The sequence below is a fragment of the Alosa sapidissima genome, chromosome 14 (genome assembly GCF_018492685.1).
Source record: "Alosa sapidissima isolate fAloSap1 chromosome 14, fAloSap1.pri, whole genome shotgun sequence".
Classification (NCBI taxonomy): domain Eukaryota; kingdom Metazoa; phylum Chordata; class Actinopteri; order Clupeiformes; family Clupeidae; genus Alosa; species Alosa sapidissima.
The window spans coordinates 35855097-35871776 of NC_055970.1; the positions used below are offsets into that span (position 1 = coordinate 35855097).

Consider the following 16680-nt stretch of genomic DNA (forward strand, 5'->3'; position numbering starts at 1 on the left):
CTGAACGTCAGCAAGACCAGGAAGATTGTTGTTGACTTCCGGAGAGGTCCCACCCAACACCTGCCACTGACCATCGACGGTGCTGTGGTGGAGAGAGTGAGCAGCACCAAATTCCTGGGGGTGCACATCAGTGAAGACCTCTCCTGGACCACCAACACTGCATCACTGGCGAAGAAAGCTCAGCACCGCCTCTACTTCCTGCGGAAACTCAGGCGAGCAAGTGCCCAAATGACCACATTCTACCGAGGCACCATTGAGAGCATCCTCTCCAGCTGTATCGCTGTGTGGTGCGGAAGCTGCACTGAATACAACAGGAAAGCCCTGCAGTGCATAGTGAACACAGCTGGAAGGATTATTGGTGCTTCACTCCCCTCCCTGAAAGACATTTACACCACCCACCTCACCCGCAAGGCGACCACAATTGTGAGTGATGCAAGTCACCCCGCTCACAATTTGTTTGATCTACTGCCCTCTGGGAAGAGTTACAGAAGCCTGCGCTCCCGCACCACCAGACTCACAGCTTCATACACCAGGCTGTTAGGATGCTGAACTCTCTCCCCCCTCTCCCCCCTCCATCCTCAGCTACATAACATCCTGGACTTTGGACCCACAATGGCTGCCTTGCACTACTCCACTTGTACACTTGCACACTTTGTGATCCCGTGAGGGAAATTTGGTCTCTGCATTTATCCCAATCCGTGAATTAGTGAAACACACTCAGCACACAGTGAACACACAGTGAGGTGAAGCACAACAGCGGCAACTCGGGGAGCGGTGAGGGGTTAGGTGCCTTGCTCAAGGGCACTTCAGCCGTTCCTACTGGCCGGGGTTCGAACCGGCAACCCTCCGGTTACAAGTCCGAAGTGCTAACCAGTAGGCCATGGCTGCCCCGGTAAGGTATGATAAGGTGTGGTGGATTTTTGTAAGTTTCCTGATAAGATATTCTGTAGTTGTGCTAAAAGATGTTCTATACATTGGGCTAATGTGTAACCTCTGTGTGGTGAAAAGAGCAGGGGTAAATATAGCACAAGCTAGGGGCCCAGAGGTTTACCTATCAGGATATGAATGCATAGGAGAGATTGAACATCCCTAGCAGTTGTTCAGCTAAGGTCAAAGGTCCTTTGTAGAAATAGAATAAATACCTAGGCACATATGTATTACCAAAAGAGGTAAGGAGGACATAGGAGCTCTGTTCTATTCTGAGTTGGTCAAAACAAGTGATGCTACTGGAAAGAGGTATATAAGCTGTGTAAGACAGGATGTTAGCAGCTGGCTTCATGAACCTATGCTCCGTGTTGGATTAAAGCTACACCTTCTGCAGTATTCTATTGTTTTGTCACAATTCTTCTGAGTTTGAATCAGTTAATTATAATTTGACACCACAAAGGGATCAGATTCCAAAAATAATTCCGTGGAAATGCATGGAGTTGCTGCTACTGGAAGCAACTGGAATCCATGCATTTCCACGGATTTATTTTCCCAGTTATACTTTGCACACTTTACAACTTGTTGTTGTTGTCCTGAAAACACAACACACTTCTGCTGCTCTTACATAACTTGCACCACTATGCCACTTGCTTACTTAGGTCATACTACCTCAGCCATTTATTGGCCTGACTTTGCACTACTATATTTACTGTCTATGCACAATTGCAACCCAATTTTGCTGCTCTTATTTATTCATTGTATGTGCCTTCTTATTTACTTTGTATTGTTTACTTGAATGTTATGTTTGTCTGTGGACTTAATTGGTAAAATGATGTCTTGTCTCCACCGTGGATAGTGAGAAACATCATTTTGATCTCTTTGTATATCTTGACATGTGAAGAAATTAACAAAGCAGACTTTGACTTTGACTTTGACTTGATATGCCTTCATATCTTTGGGCTTCATTCAGCATTTTGTTCTTCCACTGGAAATGACTCTTCTACATTTGCTGCTTGCTGCATCCTTTCTGTTTTTATTGTTTAGAAAACGTTTGACGTCTTGAGTTAATGCATTAAACATTGTTTGCTAGTAACCCGCCACAAATAGCTTACAGATTCTTGCGTGCGTACATTCTCTCTCCAAAATGTGCCCGTTCTCTCCAAAATGTGCCCTTAGGTTATTTGGTGGTGCCACTGTAAGGAGTCTTACATACTCGACGTTCCCGACCGGTAGCGTGACAATGTGACGTCAAAATGACGTTGATCTCTCTGGCGTGCCAGGATTTTTGCCGGGTAGCGCATCACTCTATTTTTTTCAGCTGAGCGAATTGCGAAAACCAGAAGATGGACTAGTTTGAGGGCAAGCGAGAGTTGCAGTTCGGAGGACTGTTTTGTTAAAGTCGTGAATTTTTAATAGTTTGCTGGATAAGTTACCAGCGAGAGTTGCAACACATGGAATTAAGAGGAAAGAATAGAAAAGATTTATTTTCAACCAAAGGATATCTGCTAAGACCTGAACTAAATCTCTTTCCACTTTAGGAAATGACACAAACTCAGCAAACTGCTAAAAAATGTTTAGATTATTAAAATATCCCTTGGGATGAATAAAGTATTTATCTATCGGTCTATCTATCTATCTATCTATCTATCTATCTATCTATCTATCTGCACACACCTTGGAAACTAGATGGTAATGATGGTAGTTGTGAATAGCAGCAACCAAAGTCTGAAGTATCATTACAGAGGCTAACTTTTATTTTTTACTGTCTCTATGGCTTTTACTGCCATTGCCGACAATGCTACGGACAGCTTCTTCTACTGTGTAAAGTAGGTAGCGATAGCCTTTTCACAACAGCGACATCTCTGTTCAGGAGAATATTGCAACTAATGGCGCGACCACCATGTGTGTTCTTGTCTGTCAGCCAAGTTTGAAATCAGCAAGACAAACGGTTTGATAGATATACAAATACCACACACATACACACACACACACACGTCATTAACAAATAGATTATATTATATTCCATATCTTTGTGTTGAGAAATGAAAATAATGAATCTACAGAGAAAAACAATGCCATTTCATTCAATGTTTTGTGTCAGTTCTACATTTACAGTACAGGTTTTCATTTTAGTGGCAAGGAAAAGGTGGACATGAAAATAATGTAACCTAGTCAAATGATCAGCAGAATTGCTTCCCCTCTAATAGAATTACTTCAGGACAAAACACGGACAGGCAAATGTATAGTTTCACACACACAGAGAGACAGCACTGACAGTATAGTATATTTAGCTCTTGGAATATATTTCTGAGTAGATTAATCAAAATGCATTTCATTACTTAAAACAGCTATTCCTCAACAGATTAACATCCAGCTCGACTCAACTTCACTGACCCCAACTAGATCGGCACGTAACTTGGGCGTTGTAATTGATGACTGACTTAACTTCTCTGAGCATGTAGCTTCTATTGCAAAATCATGTCAGTTTATGCTTTACAACATTATGAAGATCAAACCTTATCTGACACAAGATTCCACACAACTTCTTGTTCAATCCATGGTCATCTTCAATCTGGACTATTGTAATTCACTATTAGCTGACTTACCCGCTTGGGTAATAAGATCATTAAAGCTGATTCAGCAGGGCTTTTCAAAATGGGGGGATTCCCCCCTTAGGTTATTCATGTAGGGGGGATTTACACAATTTGGGGGGGGGGGGGGGGGGGTTCGATTCTGATACCAAGTCAAGAATTGCGATTTCGATACTTCTTCGATACTTTTTAAAAAATGTATTTGATTGGGGGCCCCCACCACCTTGACATCATCAGTAATATTGAATATACTGTAGTGGGATCATTCACAACAGTGGCCATCCTAGATTCTGCTTGACTCATAAAAATGATGGCTTATGTGATATGTTTCTATTTCATATATTTTTAAATTCATATAGAGTGTATTAAAGTTAATAATGTATATTATTTTACTAGTAGCTAAACATATTTAGTTATTTGAATGCTTCATATTGATTTTTAAACTATTACACTTATTACAGGCATATTTTTATTGTGGTGTGTAAGTTTAATTGAGTGCACATTGGTGATGTGTAGGTGTAATTGAGTGCCTGTCACTTTAAGAAATATGTGAGAGTAATTAGCCTTCAGCCTGACGGTTTTAGGCTAGTGAATAAAAGTTGTGCATAGTGCATAAGGATATGTGGATGCAATTCATTATGTTTTCTATGTCATTAGATAAAACAAATGTTCAAAAAACTAACAAGTCGAAGACAATCTTTCTGGGATCAAGTGTTTTGCAATGTTCACTAATGATTTTAGTGAGCATTACTGGCAGACGTGACCTTACCTTGCAGGATAGTTAACATAGCAGAGATAGTTACCATAGCAGAGATAGTTATAGCGCTCTCCAGATGTAAAAGTTTGCCATGTTTGCGTAGCCTATTTGCGTAAGCGCAAAGTGGTTCTCTCTCTCTCTGTGTGTGTGTGTGTGTGTGTGTGTGTGTGTGTCTGCGTCTGCATTATGCTATGTTAAATTCAAGTCGGTAGTTGATCCGTCCGGTCAATAGCACGGTTAGCACCGCATTCACCCCACTTCATGATTAGATTAACGTCATCAGATAGGCCGTAAAAGTGTATGCGGGAATTTCTCGCATTATGATGGCTAGAGTTGCGGGACTTGAACAAATTATGCGCAATACCCGCAATCCCGCAGTGAAATTTAGGCCCTGAATCAGAATGCTGGAGCAGTATAGTATAAGTATATATACTCTTTTGATCCCATGAGGGAAATTTGGTCTCTACATTTATCCCAATCCGTGAATTAGTGAAACACACTCAGCACACAGTGAACACACAGTGAGGTGAAGCACACACTAATCCCTAGGCAGTGAGCTGCCTGCAACAACAGCGGCGCTCGGGGAGCAGTGAGGGGTTAGTGCCTTGCTCAAGGGCACTTCAGCCATGCCTACTGGTCGTGGTTCAAACCGGCAACCCTCCGGTTACAAGTCCGAAGCGCTAACCAGTAGGCCACGGCTACCCCTTTGTGTAATGGATAGAGGGGTATTCCAGAAAGGAGGTTTAACAAACACTGAGATAAAACTTAACCTCTGGGTTGTCTGAACCTGTGACGACTAAACCCGAGCTGTCGGTTCCAAAACACCGGTTACCAGTTAGTTCAATCAACCCTGTGTTAGATAACCTAGAGTTGTGCGCGTTCACGGCGAACTTATAAAGGCATCATCTATTGAGAGTCGAAACCATGAGTGAAACCGGCGAAAGAAAGAGCACCGTATTTTTCAGAGGCGGAGTAGTCGAGGCTTACGAGGAGGAGAGAACTGTAATAACAAACAAAAAAGCAATACTTAATAAGCGCCTGCGTCCGAGACCTTGCTTGGCAGAGAATAGCCTAACTGACCGTGTAAATGCGTATGTTTAAGATAGCCTATTTAATGTCAAAAGCACAATTAAATAATTCACTGGACATCACGTATTGTATTGACTGCTTTCAATGATGCTTTCTTAAACTAGCCTACCTTGTCACAGATTGAGTGGGCCATAGAATTCTTTGAGAATCCCAAATGCAATTTTCTATTTTAACGCGGGTTCTGCAGCTGTGGGCCAAGTTAAACTTTTGCGCTCCATCATCGGAAGGGTGAATGTTGGAAGGCATGGGTAGCCTATTGGATACACTTCGGTGCACATTTGGAAAATTTAATAAGTGATGCTGACCTGCCAGTTGGTGAAACTACACTTTAATGATCATCGTGGGTTTGTGTCCAGGAAAACAAATGAAGTTGCGCAGGAACTGCTTTAGCGCAAGGCAAACTTTACGCACCAACCGACAGCTTGCCGATATGCTCTGCGTCTCCAACACTACAAAAACTCCCAGTCGGAGAGCGTGTGTAGCCTATTAAAAAAATATTTTATCCCAAATGCCATCAGCATTCTTAACCAAACTTAGTGACAACATGCATACCCGGCTGAGCTGTACAGCTATTTAAACCTATTTATTAATTTTCTATAGGCTATGTTTCCCCTTTTTTGTACTGTACTTGTTTTAATTATATCTTCAATGTGTCTGAGATGTTGTTTGTCCATCTGTCTGGTGAGCCAAACACAAATGTCCACTATGGTGTAGCCTAGGCTAGCTAGCCTACATTAAAGATTTATTTTATTCTATTCTAATCCACCATGCGTAATGTAGGGATGGAGAATGCTTTTCAAGTAGGATATATTTAGGATTCAGCTGAAAAACTCGTTTGGAAAAGAATGGATAGGCTAGTCCTATTATGTGATGTCGTGGTCTTATCACCCTCTCACGGTGAATTGCACGGATGAATATTACATGATTTTGTGCTTCTTTATCAATCGGACCTTCGTCAAAATGAAACTCCATTGTGTGACAAGTGTAAAAATAGCGGCCTGATTGAACATGCACTGAAATAACTGAACATAATTGAACATAACCTGAACAAAACCTACCCCCTACCAGGTTACGTTCAGAGCCTATGTTACCATAGTTACTTACATAGCCTGATCATTTTTGAGCTTTCTGGAACTGAAATCCCAGGTTTACCGTTTACTCTGGGTTTACATACCCAGTTCAGTTCAGAGCCCATGTTACCATAGTTACTTACATAGCCTGATCATTTTTGAGCTTTCTGGAACTGAAATCCCAGGTTTACCGCTACCTCTGGGTTAACATACCCAGTTAAGCCAGTAAACCTGCTTTCTGGAATACCCCCCAGGAATCTGGCCTAAATGAAAGCAAAGCATTTGTTTCTTTAGCCAGAATTAATACTGCTGTTGCAATCACATGTCAATCAGGAAAACATAGCCTAAAGTAAAGCGCAAACAGAAGGAGGAGACGAATGTGTCTGCACCAATAACACCATAAAAGTGTTGGTTTGCTGCTAGCTTAATCGTTAATCAGGGAAGCAAATTCATTTTGTTTTTTGAAAACTAACATGGCACTCGACGGTCATATTGGCATCATATCAATTGGAACATTGCTCAATAAGTCATTCAGTGAAGGGGAATATGTGATGCGTCTCAGATATTGTTGTTACTTTCACTCTGCAAAATTATCTGTTGTAGCATCTGCCTAGTGTCCTGCTTTAAATTAAAAAGAGAATAGCCATTTTAAACTGTAACCTTATGTCTCATTAAGACGATGTTGATGCTGTAGTGTGACATATTTTCTTTGTTCTTTTCTTTGTGTGGCTCAGTCATGCTGGACTGGTTAGCCACTCCTGATATAGCCTTAAACTAGGGGCAGCAGTATTATTAGTTTGGGTAATTATAGTGGATGGAATCCACTATCTTTTTACCTTTTCAAGAATTAATGCGACTCTAACTGCTTTACATAGAGACATGTTGAAATAACCGTTCTGAAGGTCTGGAGTGGGGCGAGAGACTTATTATTTCAGATTTTTAAGTTTATACTTTTTGAAAAATAGGGGATAAAAAATGTTAAAAAGCTAATTTTTCCCCCATAGACTTCAATGGCTGTGATGTCATAATGGCCTAAAGGCAGCTGCGCTTGTTAAGCTCCCAGAGTGAACTACCAGAGACGGTTGATAAAGCGAGACGATTCATAAGAGGGTAAATTCTGGCACGTTGTGACATGGGGTTCGAAGCGGTCACGCCTATTTAGCAGTCTAGCGGGAGGTCCAGTGTCTATGTATTCCTATGGGAGAAATGAACATTTTCACAGAATATGACCAATCCCTTAGCCCTACATTAAGCGATGTAAGTTTTGAATCCATTTTCTAGAAGCCACATGTCTCCCTAACATTCCGAAATTGAAGTTGTATTTTCCAACGAAACAAATAAAGACAAAAATAACTTTGTTCGTGATCTGTCACTGTCTCCTCAAAGCTCTGGTGCACAGCCACCTGTTCTCAGAGGCTCTAGACTCAGAGATGGTTGATAAACTAACCTAACATATTTTTTGCTAGAACTAGTAGACTACCACAAAGTTGCTGAACATGTTATTTCAGGTTTGTTTGCAACAATATATAAGTTTAACCAAAGTTCTTAGCTGCTAGCTAGCTAGCGAACATTCCCATTCACTTTCCGTTTACTATGCTAACGTTAGCTAGCTAGCTAGCTAGCTCGGTTAACGGGGTAAAATGAAATTATTCATTCCGTGTCCGAAAGAGTGTTTCATTGGCATCACACACAAACAATGACTGTAAAATAGTATACAAAATGATATATATGTTATTATTGCTTATTCTGAGAAAAGTTTATGTTTTGACACGCCTATTTAGGAGTCCGGAACAAGTGCCATTTCGTTCCATTGGTGAATCGTCTTATGATTCATCTTAGTTAACTATAGAATCTTTGGAACTACTACCAGGCTAATCAGAACACTAGCACAGGTGTTTGTATGGACTCAAAGATGAAGTGAGTTGATGTTGGAGGTCAAAGGTCAAGTTCATGAATACTCTCAGCGCGATATCTCAAGAATGCCTTGACATACATGCCTGAAATTTGGTATGAGTGTTTGTTTGGACTTAAAGATGAGGAGAATTGATGTTGGAAGTCAAAGGTCAAATGTCAAGGTCAAAAACACCTTGAGTGTTATATCTCAAGAACGCCTTGACTCACAAGGTTTTTTGGTACGAGGGTTTGTATGAACTCAAAGATTAAGTGATTCAATGTTTTTTTTTATTTTTTTTATCAGGAATCTCCCCACCAACATTAAGCCAGCAGCTTTCCATCCACTAGTGTAATTCCTCTGGCATTACATTTCTAGTTAAGTCTTATACTCCCCACTACAGTGACCTTTTATGACTTAGGTAAGGCTCTGGGGAATCTGACTGCCATTTCATATAATACCTTACCTATACCTTATACTTATCTACGAAAAGAACAACACAGTTTTCAAGATGGGGAGGGAGGGGAATCATCTGAAGCTGGGACACCTCTGGCAAACACAAATTAAATACATCTCAGCAGTCATGTGACATCATGCCATGAGATCATGTGACTGCCTTGTGTATTAATGCCAGAGTTACTTCCTGTGCACACTAAACAACTGATGAAGGTGTTTGGCTGAACACTGAAACGTGTTTTAAAATTAAACCTTTGTTGAAACTACAATACCTGGATGCATAAATGAATCTCCATAGACATATAAAACCTTGCAAAATTATGCTACAGAGGTTGTTCTAACAACCGAGGTTCATTAGATCAGATTAAGCCAGAAATACAGGCAGTTCTCCTATTGTAAGATTTCTATAATATCTATAGTTTTCTTATAATATTTTAGCCCAAAATACTATAAAATGTATAGGCCTCAACTATACTAAGCCTAGTTTTTTTTTTTTTTTTTTCGTTAGGAGATGGAACGAGACTGCCACAAACATCATGCTGGGAACTTTCTGTCACTGGAGGTGGACGATCTGCCACAAACATCATGCTGGGAACTTTCTGTCACTGGAGGTGGACGATCTGCTAAATTGTACTCTATTCGCCTGTAGTGTCACCCCTTAGCTTTTGCTTTAAAAGAACAATAGTGTGTAGCCTACTCATGACTGAGAGTTGAAATCCCGTGACATACCGCATGTACGCTAGTTTCGGTTAGTTGCCAGGTGCCCCACCCACAAATTCAATGACCTCTCGCCAGGTCGGATTATTTCAAGAAAGCCTTTGTAAAAATTAGACAAACATGTCTGACAGGTGAGGTCCGCGTGGACTTGGCTGAATTTGAGCAAAATGTAGATTAAAGTCAGACGATATAAAAGCAATTTATTGATAACTGGCATCAAGTGCCAGCCTGAGCGATTAGAGAATTTGACGTAGTTGTATTCATAGAATCGAGTGACAGTTCTAAAAGAGTGATAGTCAAGTGCTAGATAAAGCCGAGTCATGTGCACATTGCACAATAGCCTACATGAAATTAAACAAACACAAAGATATCCCCATGCTTAGACTGACGTCAAAGAAAGCATGCAACATGTTTCAGTGTTGAAGGCGACTGACACGGTTTAGTTTACATGAACTTTGCAACACCGTGATGTGCATTGCTATATTGACTTACCTCCCCAAATGCCGATTTTCAACTGAGACTTGTCAAGGTTTTCCACATAATTACCAATGAACCTGTTCAACAGATCACTCACGAGTGACTCAAAAACCATGCTGTCGCAAAGGTTAATACATCTTAATGCAAACGGAATATATCCATCTCACGAAATACACAACAACAACGGGTTGGTTCAGTTTCTAAGATCTCTTCCGTCATGATCAATATGACTACGATTGGAAACCGGGAGGCGCACTGCCATCTGCTGCGCTGGAGTAGCCTAGGCCTAGTAATGTTGGACCTTTTTAATGCAAGGAAATAAATAAAAATCCATACAAAAAACAGGTAGACTTGTTTTAAGTTTAAAAAATATATATTGTGAATCCGCCCTCTATGCACAAAACTATGGCGTTCCATTAGTGCCAAAAATAATGCCTATGTCAACTAAATATTGCTTTTGTCAACTACTTATGTCCACTGAAGATGTCTATGCAACAATCACTTTACGACAGACGTGACAAAACGGCCTTGTTCATGTCATTGCTCACCTTACAAAACGACACCCCCTAGTGTTGACTGTGATGTTGTGCCATGACTCTGTTGTTGCACATGTCGTCAAGTATGTTGACTTGCCTGTTGTTACAGTGCATGAAAATGCACTGTACTGTTCTTCCTAGGCTTCTTATTAGAGTGCATGAAAATGCACTCTACTGTTATCCGATTTATTCTTATTAGAGTGCATGAAAATGCACTCTACTGTTATCCGATTTATTACAGTGCATGAAAATGCACTGTACTGTTCTTCCTAGGCTTCTTTTTACAGTGCATGAAAATGCACTGTACTGTTCTTCCTAGGCTTCTTATTACAGTGCATGAAAATGTACTTTTTAAACTATTAAAGAAAAACTTTTTAAAAATCCCCATAGACATAACATTGCCGATTGTGACATCATAATACGGCCGTTAAGCAATTAGAATCCTATGGCAGGTGTTCAGGCCACCTGGATCAACTGCCAGTCTCAGGCTTTAAGCATACAAACTGGCCCTATTAAGACTACTAACTATTAGTAATAATTAGTAGTAAAACGAGAAAGCTGGAATCGTAATCAAAGAAAACAGCATCAAACAAAACTAAGAAAGAGGCAAAGACAAATATGTTACACGGTTACCCAAATGATTTCATTGCAATCTTGTATTTTTTGATTGAGTTTAATTTTTTTGTTTGATTTTTTCTATTTGGTATTTTGATTTGTATTTTTTTGCTTGCTATTTTATAAGTATTCTTTAATTTTTTTGACACAAAATTGATTCCATAAAAGTTCACATGTGGGTTGGTTTCTCTGCTGATGCGTTTTGACTGACAGCTGAACTACAACTTGCCTCGAGACTGCTCTCGTTTTGGCGGTTTTGATGTCGCATCAGTACAGTGCTGTGGTGGACTCGTGAAGTGAGCGGTAACTTGATGGTGAGAACAACGAACTCAAAAAAGTGTAAGTATTGGCCGTATTTGTTGTCTAGACCTTTTGCTGATTTGTTGTGTTAATGGAAAAGTAAGACTCAGCTCTGCTAGTAGCTACGTAAATTTAGCTTTTACCTCATAAACAGACTGTAACGTTATAAAACGCTTACTAGTAGCTAACTTGTTAACGTTATCCATCTAGCACTTGCTAACAAACATATTTTCACATTACTTATATCTGCGTCACTCTATTAGCCTAACTTACATGTACGACGGAGTATTAGGACCACACACGAAGGGGTTTATTTTTTTTGTTGCCATGATTAGAGATTAAACTCGACTGTAATCTCGACCGCTCCAAAGTTAGCTGCCACCGAATCCGGACAGTCAGACTCTAGATGCTAACGTTAAATTAGCTGCTAACCGTTGGATGACGACTCAACAAAATTCCTTTAGCCGGGTGAAATTGTACTTGAGAATTGGGTTTAACAACAACTAGGTTAGTGCTATACTAACTAGTTTTGAATGTCAAGAATAAGAAAGACAAAATGTCGAGATTAAATTTCGACTTCAGAGTGGACATGGCAAAAATATTTCTTTCATATTTGGCCCCTAAAGTTAACGTTAATACCAAAGATTCTAGAGCGCTACGCTCCACTTTAGAATCTTTGGTTAATACTCTGTCGTAGCTATGGGTATGTGTGTGTGTGTGTGTGTGCGCGCGTTTGAGAACCATGGACACCAAAGATTCTTTATGGACACTCACTGCCAGCTTGGGGCAGAGAACTTAAGTGTGTGCGTGCACGCGCCTGTGTGAGATAGCGGGAGAGACAGACAGAACTCATGAAAGAATAATGGTAAAGTAAGATTCCGCTATGCTAGTAGATACATAAGTTTAGCTTTTACCCCATAAACAGACTGTATAAACGCGTACTAGTAGCCAACTTGCTACCATCTAGCTAGCAAAGGTATTTTTACGTTATCCATATCTGTGTCACTCTGTTAACAGGCTAATTATCTACTACAGCTAATTTTCAAACCTGTACCAAAACACATTTTTATTCAAACATCAAGTCTGCCTCAAAATACAACAGGGAAATCATTAACTCAAAATGTCATTGTGGGGAAAAAAACAAAAAAAAGCAATGACTGCGTAACAGTGCAAATCAGACCTTTCAGAATAAGGATAATAGCCTAACGCTAATAACAAGCCTTGCCAAAATTATGGGTCATTAAGTAAGAATACAAAATAATTGTTAGATTAAGTAGATTATGTTAAAACGACATGGACATTAGGCCGAACTTCCGACGTATTTTTTTTTGCACACACGCTGGCTCTGCCTGCTGCGCTGCCTGCACATTCAATGTCCTCGGCTTCGCGAAATCAGTGCATATTCGCGCCTAATTATAGAACGTCAAAAAGAAACAAAGTAGCTGCATGCAGTCGACTTAACCTCTCTACAGACAGTTTTTAATGTTTATCAGAAAATAACTACTCAGTATTCTGATTGAGTATAATTTTCGGGACAATTAGGGCAGGATTCGGGATTCGGGACAACTGCTTGGATATCGGGACTGTCCCGAATTTTTCGGGACGTCTGGTCTGATTTGCAGTAAAGAATAAATACAGTAAAATAGAATATTATTTATTTACTCAATATTGTTTACAGGTCTTTCCCAGGATTTTTCAAACGGAGACCTAACCGCGCTGTCATGGCATTCACAAAGTCACCAAAGGTGGCCAAAGTCTGGAGGCCTTTTAACTTTTCTGCATTTCTTTTACGCAAAAACTCTGACATGACCCCCTCAGCCGAGCAAGACCTACAACATATGCAGGCAGGTCTTGGTAAAAGAACACTCTTAATGGGTGATGACATGGCTCACTCAGAGGTAAGATTTTTATTTCTACGAAAGTCCCTCATCAGGAAATGGACCTTGTCTATCGCAATTCAATCCATAATGTACGCTCATATTTTTTAGGTCTCCACCTTATTTGAAAGTGCCTTTCCTAAATTGAAAACAATCACAGGAGGCTGGCTCTTGTACAAAGCAGCTGGTATGAATATCAGTTAATAGAAACTCAAACATGTTTTGATGTAAAATTACTTTGAAATTGTTGTGGAATATTTCTCATAGCATCATTCTTGAACAGGTGGAAATGGACGAAGGCATCTATCTGTAGTACCCCCTGAATCTGAGGGATACACAGGAAGTACCATCAGAAGCGCGTCTGGAGGTGGGAAAACCATGTTGTACATTGTCCCGTTACAGGAGGAATTTGATCTAGTACCTCTTGCCTGTGATGCCCAGGAGTTTTCCCTCATGCCCAAAGCTGAATGCAAGAATTGCTTTAAAGTTATGCCACTGCAGCTTCTTGCTCTCCATGTAAAACAATGCGATGTCCTGGAATGTGACTCAGATTCAGAACCAGGGGTAAAGCAATATTGACACTTAATGTGTAACTGCTTCCTAGAAACAACATATGAGTACCTTCCTCAAAATGTAACTCTAAGGACAGAATAGGAGAATTCCCCCCAAGAATTAACCCATGCAATTACACAATGTAGCTTAAGTATTCATTTTTGTGTTCTCCTAGCCAACACAAGGACAGTGCCCTGTATGCCAAATGGAATATCCAGTTGTGGAATTGGAACAACATGCAAGTTCCTGTGGGGAGCTGGAAATTAACTCGAGAAGGTATTGTTAAGTATAATATTTTCATGAGACATTCATACTCTGATGAAATTGCACTTATTGGTGCTCTAAGCGATGTCATACGTTTCTTAGGCTAAAACATTTTTTGTCACTTAAAGCAAACATCACCTCACCATCCGCTAGCTGCCTGTGTCCTGAATACACTGTAAAAAACACAATCTCTGTGGACAATCCAGGCTCCAAAAACAGCCACAAAACAATTTGGGCAAACCTTGCCCATAAAAATATAACAAACAGTTCCAGCAAATCACTGACGAGATGCGTGTTTAGGAGACTTTAAATTGTAGGGGAGGGAGGGGGAGGAAGTAGCGAGCTAACTTTCTGTTTTGTTTGAACGTCAACAGAAGTGATGTTACCCAGCATCGTTTAGAGCGCCTTTAATACAAATGTTTGATTGCGGAACCAAGGTTCTGCCGTGTGGCTTCTCTCCGTGTAAAGATTATTTTTTGTCTTTGCAGAGCTGCAGACCATGATGGCAATTGCAACATGTCAAGTGAAGCAATGCATTCTTTTCAAAGGTAAAACCTCCTCTCTTAAGCTGTTCTCAAGACTGCATAATCTGTATTGCTTACTGGAAAAAAAAAAAACAGTTAACCCAGTAACTATCAGGTTCCGTTTTTAAACGGAATTCCGTTGTTGTTTTTTCGATCTGAAAATGAGACCCACGCAATTTGTACAGATCCGAGTTTTTCAGAGAGTCGGTCAGAGGTCACAGACCATTGTTATGTAGGCTATAACAGGCCGCTGACAATGACGACGGGTTTTATGCTTCACATCTTTCCAAATATCACGCCGCAAGTAGCCTAGTCCGTTTACTAGTGGATTTTCCTCAAAGGTATCAGTAAAGCATTATCTAATTGTTTGTTTCCCTGTTCACTTATGTTGTTAAATAAAAGTTCAGAGGATGTCTTGGACTGGATCAGTTACCAGGTGGATGAAGGCAGCACATTTCCCCTTTGTGTGAGAAGTGACCTCTTTAATAGAGGAATGCAACAGTGGCAACGGCAGTAAAGGCAGACTGAAGGTTACTTTTTTGGGGGAATCCGGCATTGACACAGGTGCCCTGAGTAAAGACTTTCTAACAGGTACAGTTGTACAGTATATCACTGCAATTTTGGACATTATTAAAAAAAATCTAATAACAGATAATCAGTTTTTTGTTTGTTTGTTTTTCAGAGATGGTTGCAGGGATCGAAAAAAAACTTTTCACGGACAGCTCTGACAATAAGGGGAAAAATCCCCTTTACTGTCTTAACAGCCTGGATAACAACTACTGTACTTCAGGTACATAGTTTAGTCCTTGTGTACTGTAAATAATTGCATTCATGAAAAGTTACTTTGATTGAAATACAGTATTGTTGTTATTCTCTTGATATTAGGACTGCAGGAGAAGTTATGGCGGCTAGCATGGCACAAGGTGGACCTCTCCCCAACTGTATGCGTGAATGGTGCTATCGATACCTCTGCTCTGGTGATTCAGACAGCATACAGGTGTCAACCAGTGATGTCACAGATTTGGAATTGTCACAGCTTATAACTGAGGTAATGTAAATTAAGTTTATGAACTCTGATTCACCTTATTCACACTTATTATAAATCTTGGGATTCGCGTCGGGGCCGTTTTACAACCTTGACCGTGCATTAACTTCTGTGAACAGACCACCGTGTCGTCCATTATCCCTTACTTGTTAGTTCGTACCTATTAAAGTTTAGTGCTAGAAATATAGTGTTATTATATATAGTGTTAACTTATGTGCCATCTCTTTTGTGAAACAAAGTCAACGCTAAATTCATCCAGGATAACCAAAAAATCCCAGTTTAAAATACCTTATCCAGGTTTTGTGAAATCCCCCTCTGGAACTTGCAATCTACTTCCTTGCTGGAGCGCTGGTGAATACAGGCCAAGGTCCATAGTGTGAAACTGACTAGTGAACTGACTTGCGACTTTGCATAGAAATATTATATTCTTGTACAAATTTCCTTCTTTAGTCAATTATATTGCACTGAGGACACTATATTGATTGTACACTGATCTGAGTGATGAGGTTCCACAGCATCTGACTGTTGGCAAAATCATGCAGTGGATGACCGGACAAGCGCATAAGCCCCTTCTGCCAAGCGAGAAGAAGGACTTCAACATATATGTGAAATTCCACCATGATTGTGACGAGTCATACAATTTGTTTTCCAACTGTTAGTGCCTGTAGCCGCACAATAACATTTCCAGTTGCTCACCTGACAACATTTGATGAGTTTAAAAACGTAATGAAACTTGCTCTATCCTATGGGCAATCCTTCTACAGAGTGTGAGCCATTTCACTGTTCTTGTTCAGCACTTGGTTCTGTTACTTTGGTTAGTATCTGATTCTAGTAGGAATTCAAAAACATGAAAATGGCTCTGGGTGATGTGGAAGTATACTTTGTCAGTCTGTTTGTCTGTGTTATACAGTGTGTGTTGTTTTTCGGTGTCAACTTTTAAAGTAAATGAGCTGTAAACATTTTTGTTTCAATAAAATGTTATGAATAGTGCA

At 40.1% G+C, this 16680-nt stretch overlaps 2 protein-coding genes across 7 annotated transcripts in view; one reads left to right on the plus strand and one right to left on the minus strand.

The window, feature by feature from the left end:
- vps13c (vacuolar protein sorting 13 homolog C) overlaps positions 1-10205 on the minus strand; it is a 392379-nt gene extending 382174 nt beyond the window's left edge. For all 4 annotated transcript variants that reach the window (XM_042061414.1, XM_042061415.1, XM_042061412.1 and 1 more), the window contains exon 1: positions 9991-10205. In XM_042061414.1, the coding sequence (XP_041917348.1) occupies positions 9991-10090 (100 nt within the window). In that variant the 5' untranslated portion in view covers positions 10091-10205. The remainder of the gene's footprint in view (positions 1-9990) is intronic.
- On the plus strand, positions 9021-16678 carry LOC121681602. Of its 3 annotated transcripts, XM_042061425.1 has the most exons (11): positions 9021-9176; positions 9290-9392; positions 11340-11465; positions 13105-13324; positions 13415-13490; positions 13587-13867; positions 14031-14131; positions 14608-14667; positions 15046-15234; positions 15326-15433; positions 15529-16678. In XM_042061425.1, the coding sequence occupies exons 4-9, from the start codon at positions 13148-13150 to the stop codon at positions 15158-15160; spliced, it is 810 nt and encodes a 269-aa protein (XP_041917359.1). In that variant the 5' UTR covers positions 9021-9176; positions 9290-9392; positions 11340-11465; positions 13105-13147; the 3' UTR covers positions 15161-15234; positions 15326-15433; positions 15529-16678. The 3 variants fall into 3 exon arrangements, 2 of the variants coding, with proteins under 2 accessions (XP_041917359.1, XP_041917360.1); XM_042061426.1 differs by lacking the exons at positions 9021-9176; positions 9290-9392 and having other exon boundaries at positions 11175-11465; positions 15529-15691; positions 15986-16678; XR_006022201.1 differs by lacking the exons at positions 9021-9176; positions 9290-9392 and having other exon boundaries at positions 11280-11465; positions 13587-13670.
- The last annotated feature ends 2 nt before the right edge of the window (positions 16679-16680 follow it).